This window comes from Callithrix jacchus, chromosome 8 (assembly GCF_049354715.1).
Source record: "Callithrix jacchus isolate 240 chromosome 8, calJac240_pri, whole genome shotgun sequence".
NCBI classification, from domain to species: domain Eukaryota; kingdom Metazoa; phylum Chordata; class Mammalia; order Primates; family Cebidae; genus Callithrix; species Callithrix jacchus.
Window position 1 is genome coordinate 39,432,930 of NC_133509.1, and position 27,739 is coordinate 39,460,668.

A 27,739-nucleotide genomic window follows, 5' to 3' on the forward strand; every position below is an offset into this window, starting at 1 on the left:
CCCAGCCTGCTCCGCTGCAGCCGCGCGCCCCGGCGCCGCGCCCGGCCGGGAGCGCCTGTTGATCACCGCGCTCGCCCCGGCTACGGCGCCACCCCTGCTCTCCCTGCCCCGCTCCACCCGGGCTGACTGACTGACTGCCCGCACCGCTGGCTCCGGGATGAGCGCACCGACGGGTGAGCGCGCTGGGGACGGGTGGGCCTGTCCGGGCCAGCCGCTGTCTGCAGCCCCTGGGGCCGCAGCGCGGTGCCCGCCGCGCCCTCCCTGCCTGCGGGAGGATGCTCCGCGGCGTCCGCGCTTGGCCAGGCGGGAGCTCAGAGCCCCGCCGTCTCTCGCCTCTAGCCTCCCGGCTCCGCCGGCTGCGCGGGGAGACCAGGCGCTGCGCGCCCGCAGTGCGGGCGGAAGGCGCCCGCCGGGTTGTGGATCCCGCGCCCTGCATTGCGGTGCCGCAGCCTCTGCAGCCCGCTGGGCCGCGGCAGGGAGGGCGCGGTCTCCTGTCCTCCCGGACTGCCGGGCTGTATTCTTCCACGCCGGGCTTTGTTCCTCACTTCCCCCCTTCCGTGCATGTTTGAGGAGCTCCTGGAGCGGTAGGCATCTCCCTGCCTCCTTCAGCAGGCGGTGGGGATGGGCGGACTGGCGGGCCTCTTTCCTGAGATCGCTGGAGCTGTCACTCGCAGGGCGTTTCAGCCTCCCAGAAAGCTGCCTCGAGCGGATCCTCGAGAGCCTTATTATTATTGTTATTATTTTCCTGGTTAAACTAATGGTGGCATGTACTCCCTTCAAGCTTCGTAAATTTTTCCTGTTGACCTGTGAAAATGAAGGTGGATTTTTAAAATAATAATAAAAGGCTCCTAATGGGAATTTTTAGAGTATTCAGAGGTGGAAAGGTGATGCCGTCATAATGCAAATTAGCAGTGAAGGAGGCCGTGCTTGCTGCAGCTTCGTCTGTGCCCATTACATATCTGAATCATGAGCCATTTGGAAAAGAATATAGGGAGAAGGTATTTTAAAAACCAGGTTCTCGTTTTAGCTCGACCATTCAGGAGCTGAGGGACCTGGGCAAGTCCCTTCACCTCTCTGGGCCTCTGCGTATAAAGTGGGGCATTTTGGCTAAGCGATTTGTAAACCTCTGTTCTTCCAAGATTCTCCCCTCTCAGGGAACTGAAGAGGTGAGTGTTTCTGTTTAACACCACTACAAAAAGCCTGACAGTGACAACAAGCAGCTCTCCCCTAGTGAAAAGGAAAGATTTTTCAGAGCTTCAGCAATGTAATTTTTTTAGTGATGGGGTTTGTTTTTGCTTTTGATTTGCTGAAGGTGAAGTGATGGGATCAGTAGATAAAGGGTTAGTGGCTCCCTAGGACTGGGCTTGAGTGGTCAAATGTGGTCAGCACGGAGGTGGGGGAGGAAACCCCAGCAAGAAGTAACCAGGGTGTATATACACATAAAAGAGAAGATGCATACTGATGGGCATTGTTTGAAAAAGAAATACACCATAGAAGGAATGAGACAATTAGAAACTCTGCAAACCCTAACATAACAGCACTCTGCAAATCCTAACATAACAGTTGAATAAGGCAAGGACTTACCAACTGGTCCAAAACCTTTGAGTGAAAGGTGGTTGGGGAATAGGATTTTCATATTATTTCAAAGTATCACACCACAGATTGCTCAGGGGAAATTTGTCCTTGCAGTGGAGAGATGAGGAGGTCACTACCAGAGCCAAGTGACCAAGTTTAGCAGCATAGACTGTGAGTCTCCTGTTGTAAAGCAATAAGGAGGCATAACTTCACCTCTGTAGTATTCCTAGCAAAAAGACTTGGCAACGCAGCAGAGCAAATGGGGGGCAACTACTGTAGATTAAAATCCTCAAGTGATACAACAGTGAATTGGGAAGTGTGAACTTTGAATCCTAGATGAGAAAAAAAAAAAAGCTATAAAAGACAATTTGGAGACAGTTGGGTGTGTTTGAATGTGGATTGCATGTGAGATGATATTATGGAATTGGTGTTAATTTTCTTAGGTGAGATAATGGTTCATTCTGTGGTTATGTAGAAGACCAGGCTGTCCTTAGTCTTTGGAGATGTGGATATTAGAGGTAAAGTGTCATGAGATCTGCAACTTTCAGCTGTGTCAGAAAAAAAAAGTATAGAGGTAGCAAAGCAAGTTCAGGAACTTGGCAAATGTAGCAGAATGATGACAGTTGGTGAATGAAGAAAAATACAAATATTTATTGTGCTATTCTTTTAACTTTTCTATAGATTTGAGCTTTAAGAAATGGGAGAAGTCAGCCAGGCGTGGTATCTCACGCCTGTAATCCCAGCACTTTGGGAGGCCAAGAGCATGCCATTGCACTCCAGCCTAGGCGACAGAGCGAGACTGCATCTCAAAAAAAAAAAAAAAGGAGGGGAGGAAGTCAATAAAATAAATAAGTAAATAAAGAGAAAGTGTTGTAGAGGACCGGGTTTTTTGTGACAAATAGCTGCAGTGACTCTGGGGAATTTCTGGGCTGCACCTTCCCAAGATGGAAATCACCTGTTGGAGGTGCAAGTGGGGGGATGTTCCCTTTTTAGGTTTCTCTTGGATACTCTCAATCATTTTTGCTTAAGATACATCATCCTCTAGCTTCAACCTCAAAGTATTAGTAATTCCCCAAACCTTAGAAATTCTAGCTCTACCCAAGAACCATCCTGAAAGCTCTGTCCTTTTCTTCTCTATGTCCGAGATCTGTGTCAGTGTGTAAGGAAGTTTGAGAACATAGGCAGTGCTTCATTTTATTTTGAGTTAGGGAAGTGTTAGAGAGGAAATGATTTAGCTTTGTGATAGAACAGAAGTTATGGGGTTTCCTTTCATTCTTTTGTGTGTAAATCATATACAATCAAATGTTTTCCTTATAGACTATAAGTAATTCAGAGAGGTTCATAGAAGGCATGTGCAGAAGAGACTCCCTGTTACCAGACCACAAAAACAGAATCAACTCTTAATAATAAAACACTTAATCTCTTACGCAGAATCCCTTGCTGCAAAGATATTTTTACTTTACCTGGATTGTATGTGTATGTGTATATATAAAAATGTGAATTTAAAGTACTCATATTTACTTGCATGGATGTCTATGTGTATCTGTGAATCTCTCAGTCAGTATTCCCCAAAATATATAGAATGTTAATGGGTTACAAGAAAATGAAAGTGCCTAGCCAGATGTGCTAAACGCTACAGTAAACAAAGCTGGAAAAGTTTGTTTAGTCTTGACTTTTCAGAGCCTTTCATGGTTAATGATCATTGTATATGGGGATGTAAATGGGGTAGGAATGTCTATAGTCTGTGATACACAATGTTTCCCAAACTCTGCAAAAAAATGAAAACTATCTTGAGGGACTACCGTTACATGGAACCAACTTTGAGAAACTGCCTTAAATGCATTTTTGAGTGAAAGGTCAGGACATATGAATAAATGTATAATTTTTAAGTATTTGTGCTTCCCATTACCTACAGATTAGAATTCAAACAGTTTCTAGTCTTAACGGAGCATAACAGTTTGACCCCAGTCTACTTTTTCAACTTAAATTTCCCATCTTTCTTCCTGTAAACTCTCCTGCTTAGTCCTTTGTTGTATACTATGAACCATTTTTATGTTCAGTACACCAAAAAATCAATTATATATAACTTTCAGGTGCCGTGGTCAGGTAAAATGAGAGGCACTTTTCTGCTATGGCTCTTCCATGGACTGGGATAGCCACCTTTCCTCCCAAAGCCATTTTGAGTTCCTTGGCCTTGGTCCCATGTTTCAGCACAACCTTCCTTAAAGCTGTGATTTCATGCTATTTCTGCCTTTATGATTTGCCATCCTGTTATGACATCAAGGCTGCCTTACTAATTACCCTAATTACCTCTTTCACATGTGTCACCAGTATTCCTGAGTTCCTCTAGTGACAGCCAGGTAGGGTGGAGATGAGAAGGTCAGCTCCAGGACTGTGAGTTGCTGGAGCTCATGTAACAGGGAACAAGGCCAGCCATGCCAATTCTGGACAGGAGGAAAAAGGAGACAACCTGGGGTATAAGCCCTAAGAAAGGACCAGGAGGCCCCTTATCAGAGTGGTTAGAGGTGTGTGGAGTCCAGTGAGCTGGGCGGCTATTCAAGCAGTGTTCATGGGGACAACTATCCTCACTGTTGATAAACAACCATTCTGACTGGGCAGTGTCCATTCTATACCAGTTGCTAAATGTTTTGTACATCATTGAGGTAAGCACTCACAAGTCAGGGTACATGCAGCATCCTGAAGTCATAACAAAGCCTAGATCAAAACCTAGCTGGTATACAGACACCAAAGAAAGAGACAAGATGAGTGAGTCAAAGACATAAGCAAGCAGAAGAAAGGAGTACACATGAATCAAAGGACAAAAAGCAGGAAACTCAAGGTGCTAATCGGGAAGTTTGAAGAAGCCCGTAAGTTCCCAAAGGCAAGAGGAAGGAACATGGTTAAAAGCAACAAGCAGTTAAAAACCAGAAAGGCACAGATCTCCAAGTGGAAAGCAAGGAGGTAGATAGAGGTCAAGAAACAAGAACTCCTCTAAAAACAGAAGAGAAGGCCAAACACAGGGCAAGGCAACAGCGGGAAATCAGACCCGCCATGAGAATTAGAAACCAAGAGGCAGGCTGGGCAGACAGCAAGACTTTTTGGCTTTTTGGCTACTTCCTACCCAGGTGGAAATCTATCTCTTAGCTTGGCCAGCTTACACTATGGCGGCTTTCTACATCTGGCAACGCTGACCTGCAGCTCTTACAGGTTCTGCCTCTTCGTATTCAGCAGACCTTGATGGGGAAAACAGGGAAAGAGCACCCAAAAAAGATTATTCTACAACCAAGGACAAAAGAGAAATAGCTTTGACTGAGGACTTGTGTGTGCTAGACACTGTGCCTATTATGTATATGGTCATCTTAAGTGTCACCTCAGCCTTCAGAGATAAGCTCTGTCCTTTGCATGTTGTACAGAGGAAGGAACAGAAGTTTGGAGAGGTTGTCACTGCACACATCCCTATACCATCAGACCTTGGGTTGGTTAACTCTAAGGCCTGTGCTTCTACTCTTCTGTGTTCTAACCTTGGGCAGGAGCAGCCACTATTGGGCACATTTTTATAAAAAGGAACTGTTCGCAAGTATGATTTAAGTTTTGGCAAGTTTTGTGTTATAAGATTGGCAAAAATGAGCTCTGCATTCTGGTAAGATCCGTTTCTCATTCCTCTTTCAGATTGTTTCTTCCTGTTGCTGTACCATGTTTTTGACTGAAATTTCTCGTTATCCCACCTCGTCCTGTCCTTTATCCTCTTCAAGTATTTCCCAGAATATGTAGAAGCCTTTTGGTTGCTTCAAAATAAAACAGACTTACCTGGCCCATCAAATAGCTGCACTCCAAAACACAGGCCAAAACACAGTTGCTGTGTAATATTTACCCAGCAGCCAGAAATGAATTAAATATCTAATATCAATTTATGTTTTCTTGGAGATTACATTGATATGCAGATTCTGTTCTAATTTACTAGTTTTAGAAAATGTGGGTTTGGCTCTTGTGAAAATTGCTGTACTAATTGTTTTGAGATTATTATGAAATATTGGAGATATATTTAAAATAATAAGAATAATAACCTCTACCAGGCACGGTGGCTCATGCCTATAATCCCAGCACTTTGGGAGGATGAGGTGGGTGAATCACCTAAGGTCAGGATTTGGAGACCAGGCTGGCCAACATGGTGAAACCCATCTCTACTAAAAATACAAAAATTAGCTGGGCGTGGTGTGCACACCTGTAGTCCCAGCTACTCAAGAGGCTGAGGCAGAAGAATCACTTGAACCCAGGAGGTACAGGTTGCAGTGAACCAAGATCATGCCACTGCACTCTAGCCTGGGAGAGGGAACGAGACTTTATCTCAAAAAAAAAAAGAAGAAGAAGAACCTCTCATTTACTGACTCTTCCACTTAGGAATAAAGCACCAGCACAGTTGAAGCCCAAGATCCCCTTCTCCAATCAAATTCTACCCCCTGCCAATGTGTTGTTTGTCTTTGTCCCATCAGCAGTCCTTTGTAGCTTTCCTAGATATATACATACTCTTAGGTGATTGATGGCACTGTTTTGCTCATTTAAAACACTTTTTCTGGCTTGGCATGATGCCTCACATCTGTAATCCCAGCACTTTGGGAGGGTGACGTGGGCGGATTGCCTGAGTTTAAGAGTTTGAGACCAGCCTGGACAGCATGGCAGAACCCCGTCTCTACAAAAAATGCAAAAATTAGCTGCGTATAGTGGCACACACCTGTAGTCCCAGGTACCTGGGGGGCTGAGGCAGAATTGCTCAAGCCCAGGAGGTCAAGGCTGCAGTGACCCATGTTGGAACCACTGCATTCCAGCCTGGGTGATAGGACAAGACCCCATCTCTAAAACAAAAAAAGAAAATCAAAAAAATTTTCACCTTTTTTTTTAAATTGTTTTATTTTTTTAGATACAAGATCTTACTCTGTCACCTAGGCTGGAATACAATGGTGGAGTCATAGCTCACTGTTACCTGAAACTCCTGAACTCAAGGGAGCCTCTCAGCCTCCCAAGTAGCTGGGACTACAGGCATGTGCCACCACACCCAACCAAATAAAAAAAAAAATCTGTAGAGACGGCATTTTGCTATGTTGCCCAGGCTGGTCTCAAACCCCTGGCCCTGGATGATCCTCTCACCTTGGCAACCTCCCAAAGTGCTGGGATTACAGATGTGAGTCACAGTGCTTGCCCTCACTAGGTTTTTAAGAGGAATTTTTGTTTAGTCTTTTGTAAAAGTTAGTCTTTGGTTTGTTTTGGGTTTCATATATAGGACCGCTTATTATTTTAGTTTGGTTCTGTCTTTGTGTATAGGCAGGGCCAAATGCTAGGCACTTCACATTGTTTCTGATTTTCCTTTCATACCGCAGTTATACAAATAAGGTAGTGGAAAAAGAAGCAAAGAAAGCCATACTCCTTATTTTCCTTCCCAAGGCTTGTAAATTTGGATAATAGGAAGAGTTACCTAAGGGCCCAAGTCATCCTTCCATCAGCTCAAGTCTTTAATCCTATTTTCCGTTTTCCTAACTGACTCCTATACTTGCCCACCAGGACTCCTGGAAGCCTTGTTAGGCATTTGCTTCACTCCACGGTGTACATTAGCATCCTATGGCATGTTAAATGCTTGCCATGGGACAGACACCCTGCTGGAGGCGAGGCTATAGCAGTGCTTTGCTAACTTCTCAATGCAGCATTACTAAGAGGAAGGGAAAACAAATGGGAGCCCCTGTGCAGGCTTGTTGGGGGCAAAAGCAAACCAGCTGTGAGCTGGAAAAGCTTTTTTTTTGAGACGCAATCTCACTCTATCACCAGGCTGGAGTGCAGTGGCGCAATCTCTCCTGCCTCACCCTCCTAAGTATCTGGGACCACAGGTATGTGCCACCACACCCAGCTAATTTTTACATTTTTAACAGAGACGGGGTTTCACTATGTTGGCCAGGATGGTCTCTATTTCTTGACCTTGTGATCTGCCGACCTCAGCCTCCCAAAGTGCTGGGATTACAGGCATGAGCCACTGTACCCAGTCCAAGCTGGAAAAGCTTTGATTTTACTTTACAAGCTATGAGAATGCTGTATTCTTCTCCACAGTATTTCTTTATTAGTTTTTTAAAAATAAAGCCTGGGCGATGTAGCAAGACCCTATCTCTACAAAAATTTTTTAAATTTTGATGCACTAGCTGAGCATAGTGGCACACACCTGTAATCTCAGCTGCTGGGGTCAAGGGAGGTGGGGGAGTATTCACTCAAGAGGTTCACTTGAGTCCAAGAGTACAAGGCCTCAGTGAGCTATAATCACATCATTGCACTCCAGCCTGGACAATAAAACAAGACCCTGTTTCTAATAATAATAATCATAATCATAATAACTAGCTTTTCCCAAATCTTCAGATCAAAGTTGTGCTCCAGGAGGATGCAGCTTTTTTTTTCTCTTCTGACTTTGAGACCCCCTGGTACACTGACACAACATAGGCAATTTGTTTTAATAGCTACTGTTACATTGTATTAACATGTTATTTTAATTAATTAATGTCTTTTCCTGCTGAGTTATGACATGGCACTTGTCTTCTGGGAGTTTGTAGTGTAGCTGGAGAGAGAACCATACATGTAACATACATGAAAAGATAGCAAATACATCAAATTGGTGGTATAGGCATATAAATTTAGAGGACAAGCAACTTCTGTGGTTTAGATGCTCTCAGAAAGTTACATCACAGGGAGAGGAAGCAGTGGATAGATGGGAATGGGCTCTGGACCTGTGGGCTCATTTGAGCTCATTTCTTTCACTTGACATTTGTTACACAATATTTATTGGATGCCTAGTTCAGATCAAGAACTGTGCTGGGAGTCAGGATTTTATCAGTGAGTAAAACTCATACAGTCCCCCTCCCTCACAGAGATTAGCAAGGAAGACAGAGGTAAAGCAAGTAGTTGTAATAAAGACAAGAACAGATGTGATTAAAAGGATAGCATAGAAATGGGGAGTGACCCAGACATTGTCTCTAGGTCCAAACGAGGCTTCCCTAAAGCAGTGAAGCTTGTGTGAGACCAGGGGATGAGTAGGATAGCAGTCAGCCAGAGGGGAGTGGTGTGAGAGTGTTCTGAGCAGAGGGAACAACATAAGGCATGATCCAGGCATTGGAAGTGGGCCAGGAGGCTGGAGCCAGGAGGAGATGGGGATGAAACTGATGAAGATGACAGAAGCCAGACTGAATTTGAACCTTATCCTCAAGGCAGCAGAAGCCACTGAAGGATTTTAAGTAACTAGAGAAGAGTTGTTTAGCTCTGTGCTCACTTGGCCATTTGTGTGGTGAATGGATCAGGAGGGGATAGGGCTGAATGTGGGCAATGTGGATGAGTTAAGTAGGTGGAGTCTTAACACATTTAGGTAAGGACAGGATTTGGTGACTGATGGAAAAGAGATCAGAGAGAGAAGATGTCAAGGATGGCTCCCTGGTTTTTTGGCCATTTTCCTGAAATTGGGGTTTCTGGAGGAGGAAAGATGATGAGAGCACTTCTGACATATTCGAGGTATCTGAGGAAGCCAAGGAGAGATGTAGACTAAGCAGATGGAAATACAGGAGTTCAACCCTCAGGAACAAAGTCTAGGATGAAGATATAGATTTTGGAGTCTCCTGGTTATATATCCTAATTGAAATTTTGGAGGCAGATGAGTTCCTCCAGGGAGAATATGTGGTATGAAAATAGAAGAATTTATAAGATAGACCTTGAAGAATGCCAGTGGAGGAAAAAGAATTGCTAAAAGAGACCAAAAATGAATGCTCAGAGAAATAGGAGAAAAACGATCTATGTTGCTGAATTGAGCAATCTTTAAGGCCTTTCTCAGCTCTGAAATTCTGTGGTCCTGCAGAGCTGGGATCTAAGCCAAGTCTCAAGAGCAGAGCACATAGATAGGCCCTGAGAATAGAGAAGGGCATTCCTATCAGCCAGCATCCCGACAAGAAACAGGGAATACACTCAAACTGAGTAATTCGAGAAAATTTTAATAAAGAAGCTATTTAGAAAGATGGGAGGACTTAGGGAATCCAACAAGGCAGAACTCTGGTACCAGCTGCCACAAGGACCACCCAAGGCCTGAGGTCAGCCAGGGGCGGTCAGCTGTATGGAGAGGGCTGAGTGTTGGGAGGTGTGACCTTCTGGACCCAACCTCCCCCTCCCCCTGCTCTCATTTCCTGCTAGGGCCTCCTGTGGGCCAAACAGAAGCCACGCAGAAAGGGAACCCACTGATACAGTCTAAATAGATCTTCTTCCTGGAGCACAGAGCAGTGGGGGAGTGGATGTGGAGGGGCAAACAGAAGACAGCCAGAACAATCATCCTAGAAAATGGAAGTATTTGGGTAAGAGGATATGTTCATTCCCTGTTGCTGCTGTAACAAATTAGCACAAATCCAGTGGCTTAATACAAATTTATTCTTACTGTTTTGGAAGTTAGAAATCTGAAACACATGTCACTGGGCAAAAATCAAAGTGTCATGGGGCAAAAATCAAGGTGTTACAGGACTGTGTCCACTTCTGAAGTCCCTAGGAGAGAATCCATGTCCTTGTCCTTCCCCGCCTCTAGAGGCTGCCCACATCCCTTGGCTCATGGCCCCTTCTATGGTTTTCAAAGCAAAAAAATGGCATGACTCTGACCCTCTGCTTCACTACTCCTTCCCTGACTCTTCTGCCTTCCTTTTCCATCTTTTAAGACTCCTTTAGATTATATTGGCATACCCAGATCATCCAAGATGATCTCTCTATTTTTAAATCCTTAATCTTGGCTGGGCATGGTGACTCAGGCCTGTAATCCCAGTACTTTGGGAGGCTGAGGCAGGTGGATCACTTAAGATCAGTAGTTCAAGACCAGCCTGGGCAACATGGTGAAGCCCCATCTGTACTAAAAATACAAAAACTTGGCCGGGGGTGGTAACACATGCCTGTAATCACAGCTACTCTGGAGGTTGAGGTGGGAGAATCACTTGAACCCAAGAGGCTGAGGTTGCAGTGAGCCGAGGTCACACCATTGCACTCCAGCCTGGGCAACAAGAGTGAAACTCTGTCTCAAAAAAACAAAAGAACAAAAAACCTTAATCTAATCACAACTCATTTGTTTTGCCATGTAAAGTAACATACAGACGTGAGGAATAGGAGGAGGACATATTTAGGTGGCCATGATTCTGTCTACCACAGAGAGCAAATAAGCTATTTTAACTAAAGCAGTGGATTCCCCAGGAAAGTAATGGGAAAGAAAACAGAAAGCGCAGGTTAAAGCCAAATAATGGGAGCTTTGGAGCTAGACCGTCTAATTTCATTCTGTAGACAAGAGGGAGCCATTGTAAGTTCTTAACCACGGAAGTGGCTTGTTAGCAGTGTTGAGAAAAATGATCCAATTATAGTGTTCTGGGTGGCTTACAGGGAAAAACAGAAATCTTTTAAGATGCAATCAGAGTAGTCCAGGCATGAAGGAACAAAGGGCTGAAACAAGAGTGAAAAGAAAGGGTGGTGCGAAAAGTGTTGTGCAGTAAGGACCTGCTGACCAGCTAGACTCAAAAAAGTGGGAGAATCTGAAATTGGTCTGAGTGTTGGGAGTGTCTGACTGGTAGATTAATCTAGGGAACAAGTCTATTTTAGAGAAAGATGGGGAGTTTGTGTTTAGTTACAGAATCCAGCAATAGAAATCCACATAGAGGCTGGGCACCATGGGCTCATGCCTCTAATTCCAGCACTTTGGGAGGCTGAGGCAGGAGGGTCGCTTGAGCCCAGGAGTTCAAGACCAGTCTGGGCACCATAGTAACACCCCATCTCTGAAAAAAAAATTGTTTTAATTAGCTGAGCATGGTGACATGCTCCTGTAGAACTAGCTACTCAAGGGACTGAAGCAGGAAGATCATTTGAGCCCAGGAATTGGAGGCTGCAGTTAGCTATGATCAAGCCAGCCTGGACAAGAGTAAGACCCTGTCTTTAAAAAAAAAAAATTCAAATAGAATCTTATCAACCCTAAGATACCACTGATTGTAAAACTCAACCCTAAGATATCATTGATTGTAAAACTCTCCAGTATTTTATGTATTACTAAGAAAAAAAGGCTTGCAATCAAAATATAACATGTTTTCTTAAAAATACAAATTTTTGGCTGGGCACAGTGGCTCACACCTATAATTTCAGCTTTTTGGTAGACCAAGCTGGAAGGATTGTTTGAGCACAGGTGTTAGGGACCAGCCTGGCCCACATAGTGAGATCCTGTATCTACAAAAAATAAAAATTAGCCAGGCATGGTGGTGCACACCTGTAATTCAGCTACTCAGGAGGCTGGTGTGGGAGGATCTTGAGCCCAGGAGGAAAAGGCTGCAGTGAGTTGTGATAACACACAACTGAACTCAAGCCTGGGCAACAGAGTGAGACCAGGTCTCAAAAAATAATAATTTTTACATTATTGACAGAGCTGTTTTCGACTTCCACATAGGTTTTTTGAAATCTTTTTTACTGAAGTGTAAATGACATACAATAAAGTGCACATATTTCAAGTTACAGTTTGATAAGGTTTGACATTTGCCTGTACATGTGGAACCATCACCACAATCGAGGTAGTAAACATAGGCAACATCCCCGAAAGTTTCCCCATGCCCCTATGTCATCCCTCTCATCAGCCCTTCCCACCTCTCATCCATGCCTAAGCAACTCTGATTTCTTTCCATGATATAGATTAGTTACATGTTCTAGAAGTTTAGATAAATGGAATCCTACAGTATACATTCTTTTGGTCTTCTTTCACTCATTATAATTATTTTGAGGTTCATCCATGTTGTTGTATACATCAATAGTTCATTCCCTTGTATTGCTGAGAAGTATTCCATTATGTGGATATACCACAATTTGTTTATTTTTATTTATTTATTTAGGGACAGGATCTCACTCTGTTGCCCAGGCTGGAGTGCAGTGGTGCAATCATAGCTCACTGCAGCTTCAACCTCCTGGCTCAAACAATTCTCCCACCTCAACCTCCCAAGTAACTGGGACTACAGGCATGTGCCACCACACCCAGCTAATTTTTTTTTTAATGTAGAAAGGGTCTCAGTGTTTCCCAGGCTGGTCTCAAATTCCTGGGCTCAAGAAATCCTCCCGCCTCAGCCTTTCAAAGTGTTGGGACTATAGGTGTGAGCCACCGCTCCTGGTCACAATTTGTTTTTTATTCACTTACTATCATTCAGGTTGTTTTCGGTTTTTGGCAATTACAAATAAATGTGCTATGAATATACATGGATTTTAAAATCATGTGTCTCTCCTGCGCATACATACAAAGGGGAAATATAAGTGAAATGCATTCATTGGTTGTATTCTTAAAACTTCTTCACACTCAGAGTCTAACATTTTAGATCACTGTTTTACTCATCCATGTCTGGTTTTTTCCCCACACAATAATTTCCTCTGTGCCATCAAGTGGTAATTTTAAAAATCTGCAAAAAACAAAACTAAAACTAAAAGCTACTGAACTGGATGCTTAAACTCACTGTGTCATTACATGGAACTATCCTAATCTGGACCTTTCTTTGGGAGTGCTGCTAAACATACCTGCACTGTCATCTCCTTATGATTGTCTGTTTTCTGAAGTTTAAAAGAGTATTGCAGGCCAGACATGGCGGCTTACCCCTGTAATCCCAGTACTTTGGGATGCTGAGGCGGGCAGATCACCTGAGGTTGGGAGTTCAAGACCAGCCTGACCAACATGGAGAAAGCCCCTCTCTACTAAAAATACAAAATTAGCTGGGTGTGGTGGCAGGCACCTGTAATCCCAGCTACTTGGGAGGCTGAGGCAGGAGAATTGCTTGAACCCAGTAGGCGGAGGTTGCAGTGAGCCGAGATCACACCATTGCACTCGAGCCTGGGCGACAGAGCAAAACTCCATCTAAAAAAAAAAGAGTATTCCATAGTTGTCCCTGAGATTTCCTTCCAAATCCTTGACATCCACTCTGCTAGTTTTGAAGCTGGTGCTTTTGATATTTATGTATGTACAAGCAATGACAAGTACAATTTTACTGCTGCTGGGACAACAGTAATTATAGCACACCATCAATTCTAAGACACATCACAATTTCAGAATGTTAAATGCGATAAAGTGTGCATTTTAGAATCCATTAAGTAGGGTAGTTCAACCAATTCATTTGGTGGATAAGGGCCTGGAAGATGCCATCCTTGTCCTTTGTGATGCAATAAGGTAGTGGTAGCTGGCGCCAGAACAAAGTATATAGGATCCAGTTGGTTTCTCTGACTTTAGTAGGATTTTCGTTTGTTTGTTTTTTACTAGATTATAGTCATTAAAGCTTTGGGGGGAAAAAAAGAGGGCTGGGAGACCTGATCTCTACAAAAAAAATTTTTTTAATTAGCTGGGCATCATGACATATGCCTGTAGTCCTGGGTGTGGTGTGCACACGGAATCCCAGCTACTCCGGAGGTTAAGGTGGGAGGATCACTTGAGCCCAGGAGGTAGAGGTCTCAGCGAGCCAAGATGGTACTACTGCACTCCAGCCTGGGAAACGGAGGAAGACCCTGTCTCTAAATTAATAAGCAAGAAGATGAGCTAATGGAAGAGAGAGTTACATTGTAAGTGAAAGGGGTATCAACACAGAAACGAGAAACCTGACCATTGTGAACAGTTGAATTCACAGAGGGAAGGGAACACTATTCTAATAGCCCTTAAGAGGCCCACCTGCAGCCAGTCTCTTTCCATGCCAACCTATTCTTCGCTCTTATGATTTGAACTCATTAAAAAAAAAAAATTGGTGTGTTCAGATTACTCCCCTACATTAAGAAGTTGTGGTGGCTCCCCATCCCCAGCAGAATAAAGTCCAGGTCCCTTAGCACGGCACAGAAGGAAGGCCCTTCACAGATGCCCCGTCTGCATCTTTAGTTCCTTCCTCTCCCTCCCTCCGTGAATCCTCCTCTCCAGCCATGCCGCCTACTCCACCAGCATATCATGTACTGTCTTATCCTGTGCCTCTTTGTGCTGTTCTCTTTTCCCAGAATGACACTTTCCCATCCATGTCCACCTTATGACCTCTTCCTTCAATGCTCAAACAACCTCTTTTTCACAGTTTCCCCTCAAACTTCACCCATTTACTCAGTGATTATTTCGCCATGTGTTTTCAAACCTACTTTATATATTATGTCTAATACTTGTGGCATTATTGCTATTTGTGTGTCTGTCTCACTAAGCTGTGATGTTGGGGAAAGGGGGCATTTTGATACATATAATATTTTTTTTGAGACAGATTCATACTCTGTTACTCAGGCTGGAGTGCAGTGGCACCATCTCGGTACTGCAACCTCCACCTCCTGGGTTCAATTGATTCTCCTGCTTCAGCCTCCTGAGAAGCTGGGACTACAGGCATGTACCACTATGCCTGGCTAATTTTTGTATTTTTTAGTGGAGATGGATTTCACCATATTGGTCAGGCTGGTCTCAAACTCCTGACCTCAGGTGATCTACCCACCTGGGCCTCCCAAAGTGTTGGGATTACAGGTGTGAGCCACTGCGCCCGGCCTCCTCATGTGTTTTTAAACCTACTTTGTACATTATGTCTAATACTTATGCCATTATTGCAATTTGTGTGTCTGTCTCACTAAGCTGTAATCTTCTTGGGGAAAGGGGGCATGTCTTGTTTATCTTCGTATTTCTATTTTCTAGAGCTATGCCTTGCAAATAGTAGACATATAGCAAATGCTTATTAGTCTGAAAGATGTGATTGGTGGTAACACCTCCTAAGGAGAAACATAGTCAGTGAAGTACATTACTCTTTCCTGAATGAGTAGTACCTTTCTAGGGAAGATCTGTAGAATCCTCTGCAAGGAGGAAAGGATTGAGTAAAAGTTTCATTTTGGGTGAAAGTTTAGAAGTGAGGTGGTATAAAAATAAGGGTTGAGAGAAGAATGGTCTGAGGGTATAAAGAATGAATACGTAGGATGGCTAAAGAAACAGAAAGGAAATGAGACTAGAAATAGAATGGAAAACAAAGCAAGGAGAAAAAGAGAGAGTGATCACATGGCCAGGATTTTAGAATTGTACTTAGTTTAATTGCAGGGGAGTTACTGGACAATGCTTTCTCACATAGACGTTCCCAACTCTTGTTGGTGAATGAATCCTATTTTGTATTCCTCACATCACTCTCTCCCTGAAAAGACACAAGTGTGCTTCTTACAGCTGTCTTACAATTAGTGCATTGTTCTCCCCCATTTTTCTATGGAGAGCTGGGGAAGGCAGAGTAGTATGATGGAAAACCACTTACTACACTGGGAATCAGAAAGCCAGGCTCACCCATCCCAGCTCTGTGAGCTCGAGCAAGGCACTAGGTCACCTTCACCTCAGAATAGTCATCTAAAAAATGGGAATGATAATATTGGCACAGGCTTCCTTACAGCTTTGTTGTAAAGATCAAAAATAAGTGAAATACGTGAAAACCCTTTGTAAGCTGTCAGGTTGCTCTGCAAATGAAGGGAATATACCTTTTACTTGAATTATTCATTCAGTACAGTAGTCTCCACTGGAGGCATAGTTCTGTCTCCTGTTAGTAAGTCCTGTTTACAGAAAGGAGATTGTTTTTTTTATTAGTGTTTCTTTTTTATTAGCAGTGTTCTGAAGTCTCAGGAAATTGGACCATATACATGTGCATGGCCCATGAGAAAGGCATATAAGAAGCCATGGCACTCCCCTTTCAAAAAGAGCTGGAGAAATACAAGAACATTGATGAAGATGAGCTTCTTGGCAAACTTTCAGAAGAGGAACTGAAACAGTTGGAAAATGTTCTAGATGACCTAGATCCTGAGGTAAGTGACATGGAACTGAAGCAGAGCGATTAATGGTAGTATGGATAAATGGCATGATTTGGTCCTTAAAATATGGTCGAAATCCCTTAGCTCTGAATGCACATTTTCTTTTCTTCCTCTGATTGGTTCTGGGTCACTTACATTTACAAATTCATAGAGAACGTCATAGCCACTACAATGTGATATAGCAAATGTATTTCTCAAAAACCAGCCTGGTGTAAATCAGGGGAAATATTTTCCATTGGTTAAGGAAGGACTAGTCTGACTTAGGGGAAAAAGAAGGAAAGTGGAAAGAGAACAAATCTTACTGAGCTTTTTTCTGGGCACAGAAGCCATTGAGGTAAACTGTATTATCCCTATTTCATAATTGAGGAGACAGACATGGAGAGATAATTTATGTAAGATTCCATACTGATAAGTGCCAGAGATATTTAAATCAGGTTTTTAACCCCAAATGCAATTTTTTTTTTTGTTTTTTTCAGGCAGAGTCTCACTTTGCCACCCAGGCTGGAGTGCAGTGACTTGATCTCGGCTCACTGCAACCTCCACCTCCCAGGCTCAAGTGATTCTCCTGCCTCAGCCTCCGAAGTAGCTGGGATTGCAGGTGCCCAATTAACCATGCCTGGCTAATTTTTGTATTTTTAGCAGAGATAAGGTTTTGCCGTGTTGGCCATATTGGTCTCAAATTCCTGACCTCAAGTGATCTGTCTGCCTCGGTCTCCCAAAGTGCTGGGATTATAGGCATAAGCTACCACGCCCAGCCCCAAATGCAGATTTTTAAAAATATCTCATTTCTTTCAAATGTGCAAATAATGTGAACTCTTCGATGAACTTATAACAATGAATAGATTCAACTGACTATAATCATAATATCTAGTTCATTTCAATGGAGTTTCTAATGTTTATATGAGTTCTTGAAAAGTTAAGTCGCTTGTTATATTTGTTTAGCAAGCACTTTCTTCAGATCTGCTGGTATGATCTTAAATTTAGAATTGGAGGCATCTGAAATAGTGATTTTACTATAAATAAAAATGCAACTAAAACAAAATTATGTATATAGTATTATGTCAGATACTTTGGATATTATATTTACTTTTTAAAATACAGGTATTCTGCTTTTATTTTTTTAACTTAAGGAAGGAATCTCAAAGCTTAATCAAGCAGGCATTAACATCTTTGTAATATTATTTATCAGCTTGGCTGCTTCTGCAGGGGACGGGTTCGCCATGTCAGCTCCTTGTCAGTCTCATGTTTCTGCCTGGGAGCACCTTGGGTGCAGCCCTAGCCAAACCTAAGCACAATCTGCAAGGAAAGAGGCCTTTTGCTTCCATGTTCTGGGAGGTAGTTTCAGAAGACTCAGAGGCTGCTCTAGCCATCTATGCTTTGCTTGAGCTCATTTGGAGGCACCTTTCAGCACAGGACATTGGAATCAGTAGGGCCTCAGAGATATCCCAGAGCCCCCAGTCCTCAGTTCACATGCCCGTTCTGTGTAGGTATCTTTCCTGCTTCTGCAGCTCACATTGAGTGGGGGTGGAAGAGGAAGTAGCAACGTGCAGGCCAGCATACATCCCTCCTTCTTGCTCACACCTCTGTCTTGTCAGAGTGCCATGCTACCGGCTGGATTCCGACAGAAAGATCAGACACAGAAGGCAGCCACTGGCCCCTTTGACCGTGAGCACCTCCTTATGTACCTGGAGAAGGAGGCTTTGGAACAGAAAGACAGAGAGGACTTTGTGCCCTTCACTGGAGAAAAGAAAGGTAAGAACCACAGGCAGAGCATTTTGGAACAGAGGTACGCTTAGTTAAGAGTACCTCTTTTTATTTTATTATCATGGAGGGTCAAGCAAGGGAACTGTCCTGGAAAGTGGAAATAAGCCCATGAACTGGATTCACTATTAAAAAGAATCATGGCTGATAGATACATGTCATTTTACAGTAGGCCAAACCCATAGGATGTACAACATCAAAAACAAACCCTAATGGAAACTGTGGACATTGGGTGATAATGATGTGTCCATGACAGTTCATCAGTTGTATCCCTATGGTATAAGATGGCATTAGGCCTGTAATCCCAGTACTTTGGGAGGCCAAGGTGAGCAGATCACAAGGTCAGGAGTTTGAGACCAGCCTGACCAACATGGTGAAACCCCATCTCTACTACAATTACAAAAGTTAGCCAGGTGTGGTGGCAAACGCCTGTAATCCCAGCTACGTGGGAGGCTGAAATAGGAGAATGGCTTGAATCCAGGAGGTGGAGGTTATGGTGAGTCAAGATCGTGCCATTGCATTCCAGCCTGGGAAACAAGAGTGAAACTCAGTCTCAAAAAAAAAAAAAGAAAAAGGAAAAGATGCCATTAGTTGGGGGAGGATGAGTTGGGAGGGTACATTGAAAGAAAAAAGAAACATGGTCAAATATGTAGGCTAACTACTTAGGGTGCGATAGTTCTCAAATTAGTTTAGTGAAAAAAAATCTCAAATCCCAAATAAAGTTTTGAAAATGTGAAGCAGTGTCATGCCTGAGAGTTTCCTACGCACTGGTGTGTTCCTCTTAGCCTGTTGCTTTACCAACTGCAGAATGCCCTCAAGGCCTTTCTGCTCTATGTCCAGGATGGCTCTAGCACTACAACCCTAACCTTAGAGACTACCATTAAAGTCCAGTGCAGTCATTCCTGCATCCATCATCTCCTGAGTGCCTCCTCTGTGCAGACCCTTGTGGCCAGATGCTAGAACCACAGGTAAAATAGACTCTGTCCTGCCCTCAAGGAGCCTGTGGTCTAGTGAGAGAACCAGGATGACAGAGCTAGGAGGGCTGTGAGGAACAAGGAGATATTTTCCATGGCAGGACTGAGCTCTGAGCTAAGAATAGGAAACCCTCCTCCTTAGCTCCCGACCCTGTGCTCCCCTTTGGAGGAAGAGTGACTATCAATAGCCTATCCAGCTTTCTCAGCTATAGATAGTGACTTGAACCCAAAGATTCTAATGGAATTATTGATAACCTTACAGCAACTACAATCTTTTTATAATATAAATCAGATCATGTCAGCCGGGCACAGTGGCTACACCTATAATTCCTACACTTTGGGAGGCTGAGGCAAGAGGATCACTTGAGCCTAGGAGTTCAAGACCAGTCTGGGCAACATGGCAAAACCTCGTCTCTACAAAAAATGCAAAAAAACATGGTGGTGCACCTGTGTTTGAAGCTACTTAGGAGCTGATATGGGAGGATTAGTTGAGCCCAGGAGGTCAAAGCTGCAGTAAGCCGTGATCATGCCACTTTACTATGGCTTGGGCCACAGAGTGGAACCGTGTCTCAAAATAAATAAACAAATCAAATCTTGTCATTTCCCTACTTAAAGTCTCAAATCCTTACTGTGGTCTTTAAAGTAGATACAGCCTCCATCCCCCTCTCTATGTGCATCTGGCCTTCCCTTGCTAAGCCTCAGCCCTCACTGTCTTCATTCACTTCCCCAAACCTGCCGAGTTCTTTTCCTCTCTCAGGCTGGTCTTCTCATGGACACTTCCTTCTGACTCACGTCCCCATTTTTCATATCCTAAGGGTCTCAGCTTAAATGTCAGGGCCTCAGGCTTTCCCTGACCTCTTTCTCTATCATGACAGCTGCTTATTGCTTTCACAGCATTGTAACAATGTTCATCACTTAATTTACTTTGGTTTTTGCACGTTTTTATGTGATAGGGTCCTTTTTCATATTCTCGTACTGGTTTTTGCACGTTTTTATGTGATAGGGTCCTTTTTCGTATTCTCGTACAGAAACTGGCATGGAGGCACTTAATAAACATGAGTTCGAGTGAATGCTATCTCAGAACATCTGTACTACAGCCATGGGAGCAAGAGCACCCAGCTCCTAGTTGGCATGAGGCAGAGTGCTACTGCCCTGTCTCACAGAATGCCCAGGCTGCCCTCTGTATTGTGCATATTCGGTGGATCACGTACCACTGAGAATGTCATTAAGAAAGTAAAATTGGGCCACATGCAGTGGCTCACACCTATAATCCCAGCACCCAGCACTTTGGGAGGCTGAGGCAGAAGGATCCCATGAATCCAGGAGTTCAAGATTGCCATGAGCTGTGATCCCACCACTGCACTCCAGCCTGGGTGATAAAGTGAGATATCTACCTCCAAAAATAAATAAACAAATAAATAAAGTAATGCTGAACAGTGACAAACTGGGCAAATAACCAAGGATTACTGTGAAAATACGAAGCTCTTTCTACAGCAGCATAGTTGCTATTGGTCTAATTTAATTGAGAACAAAATTATCATGTCAAATCTTCCGTAAAGTCCCAATTAACATCAAGTAGTGACAGCAAAATAAGGGGAAAGCTGTTATCTTTTGTTCTCAGAGTAGAGATCTGAAGAATGGCTATGGTATATTATCTCATGATCAAGATTAATCTCCAGATGGTTTGTGGGAGAGTTAGGAACGCAGGAGCTGTCTGAGTAATAGAGATATAAAAGAGGTATACGGTTGCATAGTGTAGCTTAGGAGACGGTTGAGAAGTAGCACAATGGAATAAAGTGAGCAGGGAGCAAGTTTTCTAATCAGAGCAGCAGAGCAGAGTGAAGAGTATGCGGGGCCCCTAGGAGGACCAGTGAGACCATCCAGGAGCAGCGGGAGGCTACTATGAGGTCCTCAAGAGAGGCTGCACAGCTGCAGTTCTGAATACTGTGTGCTGGTGCACCTCAGGTTCCTGGGCTAGATTTTACTCAGGTGCAGAGTTTTGCTTAGAACTTGTTATTTAGGGCCAGGCATGGTGGTTCACACCTGTAATCCCAGCACTTTGGGAGACCAAGGTAGGCAGATCACCTGAGGTCAGGAGTTTGAGACCAGCCTGTCCAACATAGTGAAACCCCATCTCTACTAAAAATACAAAATTAGTTGGGTGTGGTGGTGCATGCCTATAATCCAAGCTACTAAGGGAGGCTGAGGCAGGAGAATTGCTTGAACATGGGAGGTGGAGGTTGCAGTGAGCTGAGATCACACTTTATAGCTGAGATTATACTCCAGCCTGGGCAAAAGGAGTGAAACTCCATCTCAAAAAAAAAAAAAAAACTTGTTATTTGGTTGAACCTCCAGGAATGGATCTGCATCAGCAGTTGTCCTGAATATCGATAGCTGTGTACCTTGTGTTTAGTACCAGGAAAGAGGAACCTAGAAAATTCTATTTTAGGTTGGGCACAGTGGCTCATGCCTGTAATCCCAGCACTTTGGGAGGCCAAGGCAGGAAGATTGCTTGAGCCCAGAAGGTCAAGGTTACCGTGAGTTATGATTGCCCCACCGAACTCCAGCCTGAGTGATGGAGTAAGACCCTATCTTTCAAAATGAAAAAATAAATACAGAAAGAAATCTTATTTTGACTGTAGACCCAGCCATTTCTGGTAAAACCAGAAATACATAGCCCTTGTAATCAGGGACATCTCCTGGAGAGTTCTCATGCAGGAGGGTTATTGACTTTGGGTTGGATCCCTTCCTTTTCCATAGCAGTGGGATGAGCCAGGCTAGCCAAGGAGACATGGAGAGAACTTGGGTTCCAATGGGCTGAAGCTGAAGCCAGATGAGTCTTTAGAGAACTCTAATGATCAAAATGGAAGAGAAAAATTTCAGAGATGGTGCCCAAAAAGTAAGAGTGGCTTCAAAAAAGAGAGAAACCAAGAGTTAAAAGCTGGGAAGAAAAAGGATATGAATGCTCTGGGGTGTTTTGATCATGACTCTAGGATGTCCTGTGTGCACGTGTGGGATGTGGACATGTTGGCCTGGCTGGAAGTTAGGAGCAGGAATTGTACCATCCTCCTGGGTACAGCAGTGTTATTTCATCAGTTCAAAAGTTTGAGCTGGGAGTTAGGAAATAGATATCAGAAGACTTTTCAGAAGTCAGTAGAGGACAAAATAAATGGAATCTGACTGACAGGATGAAGAGATGATAGCAGAGGATGCATCTGTGGGAAGCACAGAATGCCTTGCTGCTCACAGACCCCCACTATCTCTAAGCATAGTGATCCTGATTTTTCCTTAATCAGGCCTGCTTTGGTGACTCTAGAGAGGTGGCTATGTCCCCAGCTCACTACACTAGCCCACCTGACCCCAGATATGGCATGCGTTGTCTGCATTCCCAATTTAGAGGGAGCAATCCAAGGGATTGCCAGTTTGTTCCTCAGGAACCCCTGGTGCTCTTTAGAAGAACCTCCCAATAAGTTTGCAGAATCCGAGGCAAGAACACAAATAGAAGCCCACATACCATGTTTTCCAAATATTTAAAAGGTAACAAACCATTAAAATATGTTGTATCCTCCTTCAGATATACCTAGAAGGCCAGTATTCTTGGACTTCCCAAGAGTTCCATGCAGGGATATTAATCTGTCCCACACTGCCAGGGCCTCAAACACACATGTTGGACACTCCACCCCACATGTCCAAGCTTCATCCATGCTTCCCCACAGATAGCTTCCCCTTGGCCTGAGGGTACACACTCAGCAGTATGACCTGCCTTCAGGAGGATACACATGGGAAGGGGCTTATGGAGGCCCTGGAGGCAGGCTCAGGGCCCTTTGGGCAAGGCATTCCAGGGTCTTAGGTACCTAAAGTGTGGCCTAGAAAGTGGCCTGTATGCTGGATGGGAATATCTCTTTGGCTCCATGGCTTCTCCCTTGGAGGGGAGGCGTACAGCCACAGGAAGACTAGTATGGGACCTCTAAAGTGCATGACTCAGGGCAGGGCCCCTCCTACGCAGACCCAAGGTCAGTACTGCCAACAGTAGAGGGGTAGAAGCCACCATTTCCCTTTGTGTTCAAGGACTATAGTCCCAGATCTCTATGTGGCAGAATGCAGGATTCCTCCTCCAGTGTTCCTTCCCTCTAATAGTGACTTACTGATGTTGGCACCATCCTAGCCATCCAGGAATCTCAGCTGGATATGAACTGGCTCAATCATATGTGTCTCAATGGACAGAACTGCATTCTCTTCTCAGTGTACTTACCCTACCAATAAGGCAGTAATACTCAGTATTTTTGTTTTTCTTCTGATTTAAAGGGAGAGTCTTTATCCCTAAAGAAAAGCCTGTAGAAACTCGTAAAGAAGAAAAAGTGACCCTTGACCCAGAACTGGAAGAAGCTTTGGCCAGTGCCTCTGACACTGAACTCTATGATCTTGCAGGTTAGTCCTCAACTCTGGGAACTTTCTTGTCTGGCTCCATAACCTCCCAGCGTGCAGTGGTACCCGGCAGCAGCCTTTGAGCTTCTCTGTAGGTAGGAGAATGGCAGGTTGACAGCAGATATTATATAGCTGTAAGTCTTGATGCAGGTGACTTAACCTCTCTGAGCAAATCTTATGTTGCTCTGTTTCAGCTGCAAATAATACCCATCCTGCAAAAGTCAAGAGCTACTGTAAAAAATAAAGCAAATAAATATGAAGGAGTGTTGAGAACTTAAAGAACAAAGCAACAGCCCTTTTGCTTTCCAAGGTGCTTTCACATTTGGCATTTTATCATCACAACATTTCCGTGAAGTTCTTATTCTTCCCATAGTCACGGTTCCATTTTGATTCAGAAAATGCTAAGAGGTCTGTTAGCCTTCTAAACAATAGCAACATAATAATGATTATAATTCTTATTATTTAAAATGCAGATAGAAAAAGGTCAAAGAGTACCAAAGAATATATAGAAAAGTAAGGCTCTTGACTTTAATTACTGAGGCCCATTCCCATTTCTTATATAGCTTTCAAGAAAGATTTTCTGCATATAGCAGTATATTTATGCATTAGATCTTCCCCCTACATACACAGGGTTATGAGATCGCCACAGGATAGAGATGCTTTAAAAACCAGGTTCGCAGCTTTAGCAGGAATTTTTATTCCATTGGAAGACATATATAATAGCCACCTTTTTCCTTCCAGGAGAACCAGCGTTATTCTAATATGTACCAACCATCTCAATTGCATTTTCATTCCTTCTGTGATAATGTCAGGAAGTTCCCATGTTTGTGAACTTAATATTGACGACTGCAGGGGTTGAAGCCCTTGCATCGCCTGGTGAAGAACGTGTTTTGCATCCAGTGGCCTTAGCCGTGGGTTGCTTTGGAGGGATCCTGTTATGGCTACTGCTTCTCCCAGGGGTTGCCTCAGGGTCTCTACCAGAATTACCCAGAGGGAGAATGCCACGCTGAACTTGAATTCCCAGGAAATGACTTCAGAAAGGAGAAAGAGAAAAACACCAATTATTTGGAAGATAGTAGGTCCTGAAATTTGTACAGTAAAACTGGGGAGAGAATCCAAATAGAAAACTGTCCTTGTTCATCCTTACTCAGCTTCCCTCCCTCATCCTATGTTCCCTAGGAATTCAGAAGGAAGCCTGGCTGGGGGTGGGTGGCAGCATCTTCTCTAGGGTGGACCCTTCTGGAAGATTGAAGGCAGCCCCATGGGCAGATGGGCTGGCAGCCACTGAGTTTTAGATAAGAAGGTGTCGGCGTATTGCCCATGTTATTATGGCAGATAGAGAAAAGACAGAAAGTTCTTCAAGGGACTGGTAGTTGATCTGCAAGACAGTGCCTCTTAGACTGGCTGGGTGTCAATGTGATCATCATCCAGAGTCTAGTTATTAGCCCTAAACTGTGGGAGCTCTGGACTGGAAATTTGATCTTGTCAGTATACATAGAAGCAGTCAGATTGGAGCAAAGTGGGGGGAACTGATCTACTAACCCAATTCACAGATAACAGGTGAAAAATGAGAGCTTGGCAATGGGAACCAAATTACAATTAGCAGTTACTTGGTGAGCACAGGGCCAGAGAAAGAAGATATGTTTGTTGTATGGCCTCAGTGTTTATCAAACGGGACACCCTCCTGTCCCCCTGACAGAGACACAGTGACAAATTCTTATTCTTTTAACAAGAATTTGTAAAGCACTTCAAACAGTTCCTGACACATAGGAAGTCATTTAATCTTGGTAATAAAGTAGAATTATTATCCCTATCTTACAGATGACGAAACTGAGACTCAGGCATGTAACAACTTCCCAGGTCACACAGTTAGTAAGTGTCAGAGTCAGGATTCATGACTACTCCCAAGTCCCCTTCTTTACCGGGTCTGTCCTGGCTCTTTGCCCTTCCTGGTGCTGGGCCAGCTACCTCCCTCCTTCAATATGTAGCTTACAGTAGACCTGATGAGCATCTCAGAGGCACTCCTCTGCCACCTGTCAACAGATTATTATCTCTTCAGGGATCCTTCTCCAGGTGGCCAATGTCACCTGGAATTGCGTTAGCAGAAGGAAATCTGCGTGGCAGTTACAGGTTCCGCCCACCCTGCATTCATTCTCCCCAGTGTTGTTTCCCACATCCTATGCTGCCTCCTGGTGCAAGTTCTGTATAATACAGGAAGCTGAAAGTCTCAGTACGCTTAGCTGACCTTTTATTGCTGATGTTGCTTTTTTCCCCCCACCCTTGAATGCTCTAGACTGTGAAGAGACAGTTATATTTGGTACTGAGAGATGAAGAGGCTGACATTCTAGAAAAATATATACAATAATCTATATAATGTTGTATCTTAAAAAATCCTTAGTCTCAGTCCCACCTTCTCATTTTACAGATGAGAAAACTGAGGGGTTGAGTCTACTTAACTAGGAGGCCTAGGCAGATTTTCAGTAAATTGTCGCCATAACTAGGCTATTATTCCTCAGATCCTAAATGATTCTAGATGTGGAGATGTAGAGAGATGTGACAATTACTGGTGGTCTTGAAAGGAGGGTTTTTTAATAAGTGTATTTAACACTGTACATGGGAACATGGGAATATGGGACCACACAATGTGCAAGGAAAGAGGACTCAGGGACTTATCTTTATGACATGAAGAATTGTTCTTCAAGGAGCAAATTAACAATGTGGTCATCCTAATGTGCTTCTCCAAACTAATGCTCATTTGTTGATTGTTTTTAGCTGTCCTTGGAGTACACAATTTGCTCAACAATCCAAAGTTTGATGAAGAAACAGCCAACAATAAAGGTGGCAAAGGGCCTGTCAGAAGTAAGTTGATGTGGAATCTGTGGTTTCGTAAAGCTTTGGAGCCTCCAGCGTTGCTGGTAGGAGAGAGGCCTGTTGACTCTTGCAGGCTTTGCACTCTGTTATTTCACTGGAATCATTGGGCTTTAAGCAGTCAAACCAGAACAGAGCAGCTGACAGTGAGAGCTCTGGCAATGAAACTAGTACAGATCAGGGTATTTTGCCCAGAACACTTTCTTGGTAGGTCTGTTCAGTCAGAAGATAAAATCGCTGATATATGGGTCTGCATTAAATGGTATAATCCATGTTCATGAAAAAAAAAAGATTGATATAAGATTGTATAGTCATCACAAAATGCGAGTTTTATGTTCCTAAGGATGTTTTAATCAACTATGATAGCTTGAATAAGTTCCCTTCTCTATTTGAGTGTCTTTTGTCTCAATAGTAGATGCTTGTTATTAGAATTTGCATGTTCACTTCCCTCAGAGAGTGTGAAAGATATCCTGGCATGGGCTTACTTGCACAGGACATTATACACCACCATCTTCTATGTCAACATTTCCTCCAGAAGTGTACAATTAATTAGACTTTTTTATTCATTCATTCATCAGTCATCCACTAAATACCTACTATGTGTCAGGAACATTCTAGACTTAGGTACAAAGATGAAAATGGTCCCTGCCCAAAGGAATTTACCTGTCTGGGGTAGGGAAGGAACAATAATCAGGTCATTTCAGTACAGTGTGATCCATGTGCTTTGAAAACTCATAGAAGATTACAGCTTTTCTTAGGTTAATTTTGTTTTACTCACTTTGATAGAGACTTGGGAGATGCTTTCTAATCTCAGTAGCATATAAATGGAATAATATTTATAGTGGTAATTTAGCCACACAATGAGCAATATTTCTTTTATTTTTTTAGATAGAGCCTTGCTCTGTCACCAAGGCTGGAGTGCAATGGTGCAATCATAGTTCATTGCAGCCTTTAGCTCCTAGGCTCAAGTGATCCTCCCACTCAGCCTCTTGAGTAGCCAGGACTACAGGTGCATGCCACCACACTCAGTTAATTATTTTTATTTTTATTTTGTAGAGACAGGGTCTTGCTGTGTTGCTTAGGCTGGCCTTTCTTGCTTCTTGTGCATATGGATTAAAAATGCTCATCCTTTTTAGCTTCAGCATAGAAGGGTAACATTCTGACAGTATTCGCTATTAACAATCTGGTGCATAAACTTCTGGACGTTTATATGTACACAAACACACAAATATTAACTTGTCTTCAAATTGTGGTCTCTTATCAGTACCTATAGGTTTCCTTCATTCTTTTAATGAGTACGTAACTTTTTTAAT

At 43.4% G+C, this 27,739-nt stretch overlaps 1 protein-coding gene across 6 annotated transcripts in view; it reads left to right on the forward strand.

Annotated features, from left to right (window-relative positions):
- Positions 1-27,739, forward strand: part of TMOD2 (tropomodulin 2) — a 58,812-nt gene that overhangs the window by 262 nt on the left and 30,811 nt on the right. The window contains exons 1-5 of one of the 6 annotated variants that reach the window (XM_035259657.3): positions 58-584; positions 16,195-16,392; positions 17,994-18,150; positions 23,439-23,561; positions 26,331-26,417. In XM_035259657.3, the coding sequence (XP_035115548.1) occupies positions 16,267-16,392; positions 17,994-18,150; positions 23,439-23,561; positions 26,331-26,417 (493 nt within the window). In that variant the 5' untranslated portion in view covers positions 58-584; positions 16,195-16,266. Of the gene's footprint in view, positions 1-57; positions 585-16,194; positions 16,393-17,993; positions 18,151-23,438; positions 23,562-26,330; positions 26,418-27,739 lie in introns of those variants that run through there. The other 5 variants (XM_035259659.3, XM_009005451.5, XM_002753487.6 and 2 more) reach the window with 5 other exon arrangements.